General features: G+C 54.0%; 1 protein-coding gene across 1 annotated transcript in view; it reads left to right on the plus strand.

Moving 5' to 3' along the window:
- LOC107199259 (zinc finger protein 687) overlaps positions 1–408 on the plus strand; it is a gene marked incomplete at its 3' end in the record, with an annotated part of 16,310 nt that extends 15,902 nt beyond the window's left edge. Inside the window, exon 3 of the mRNA XM_015616595.1 lies at positions 106–408. Coding sequence (XP_015472081.1) covers positions 106–408 — 303 coding nt within the window. The remainder of the gene's footprint in view (positions 1–105) is intronic.
- Between the last annotated feature and the right edge of the window lie 349 nt (positions 409–757).

Consider the following 757-nt stretch of genomic DNA (forward strand, 5'->3'; position numbering starts at 1 on the left):
CATTCCAGGATTCCCTGGCTTGGTTTTTTCGGGATTTCAGGGATAAATCCCAAATCCCGATTTTCCCACCGATTCTCTCCAACATTCCCAATTTCCCCTTCCCAGAACTCCCACCAAGCCCAGAAATCCAAGGACGACTCTTCCAAGAAATCCCCGGCTCTGCTGACGCCCAAAGCGGAGCCTCTGGAAGCTCCTCTGGCCAAGAATTCCGAGGAATCCTCGAGCTCCGAGGAGGAGGAGGAGGAGGAGCCCCCGAGCTCCCCGGAGCTGCGGAAGAGCAAACGGAGCCGATTCCAGCGGAAATCCGGGAATAAATCCAAGGGCAGCGGCTGGAGCTGCGGCGTTTGCCACTCGTGGTTCCCCGAGCGCGACGAGTACGTGGCGCACATGAAGAGGGAGCACGGAAAGGTGGGAAAAACCCGGGAATTCCCGGGAATTCCGGCCGGGAAATCCCTCGGGAATGGGGGTTTGGGGAGGGGATTTGAGTTCCTGCCTGGAGTGGGAATTTTATGGATCATCCCGGATTTTTCCAGGATCTCGCCGGGATTTTTCGCGGGGTTTTTCTGGAGTTTTCTCTGGGATTTTTTTCCTGGATTTAGCTGGGATTTTCCCGGGATTTTCCTGGGATTTATATGGGATTTTCCTGGGATTTATATGGGATTTTCCCGGGGTGTTTTCTGGGATTTATCTGGGATTTTCCCGGGGTGTTTTCTGGGATTTATCTGGGATTTTCCCGGGGTGTTTTCTGGGGTTTTCC

The sequence above is a fragment of the Parus major genome, unplaced genomic scaffold (genome assembly GCF_001522545.3).
Source record: "Parus major isolate Abel unplaced genomic scaffold, Parus_major1.1 Scaffold535, whole genome shotgun sequence".
Lineage (NCBI taxonomy): Eukaryota > Metazoa > Chordata > Aves > Passeriformes > Paridae > Parus > Parus major.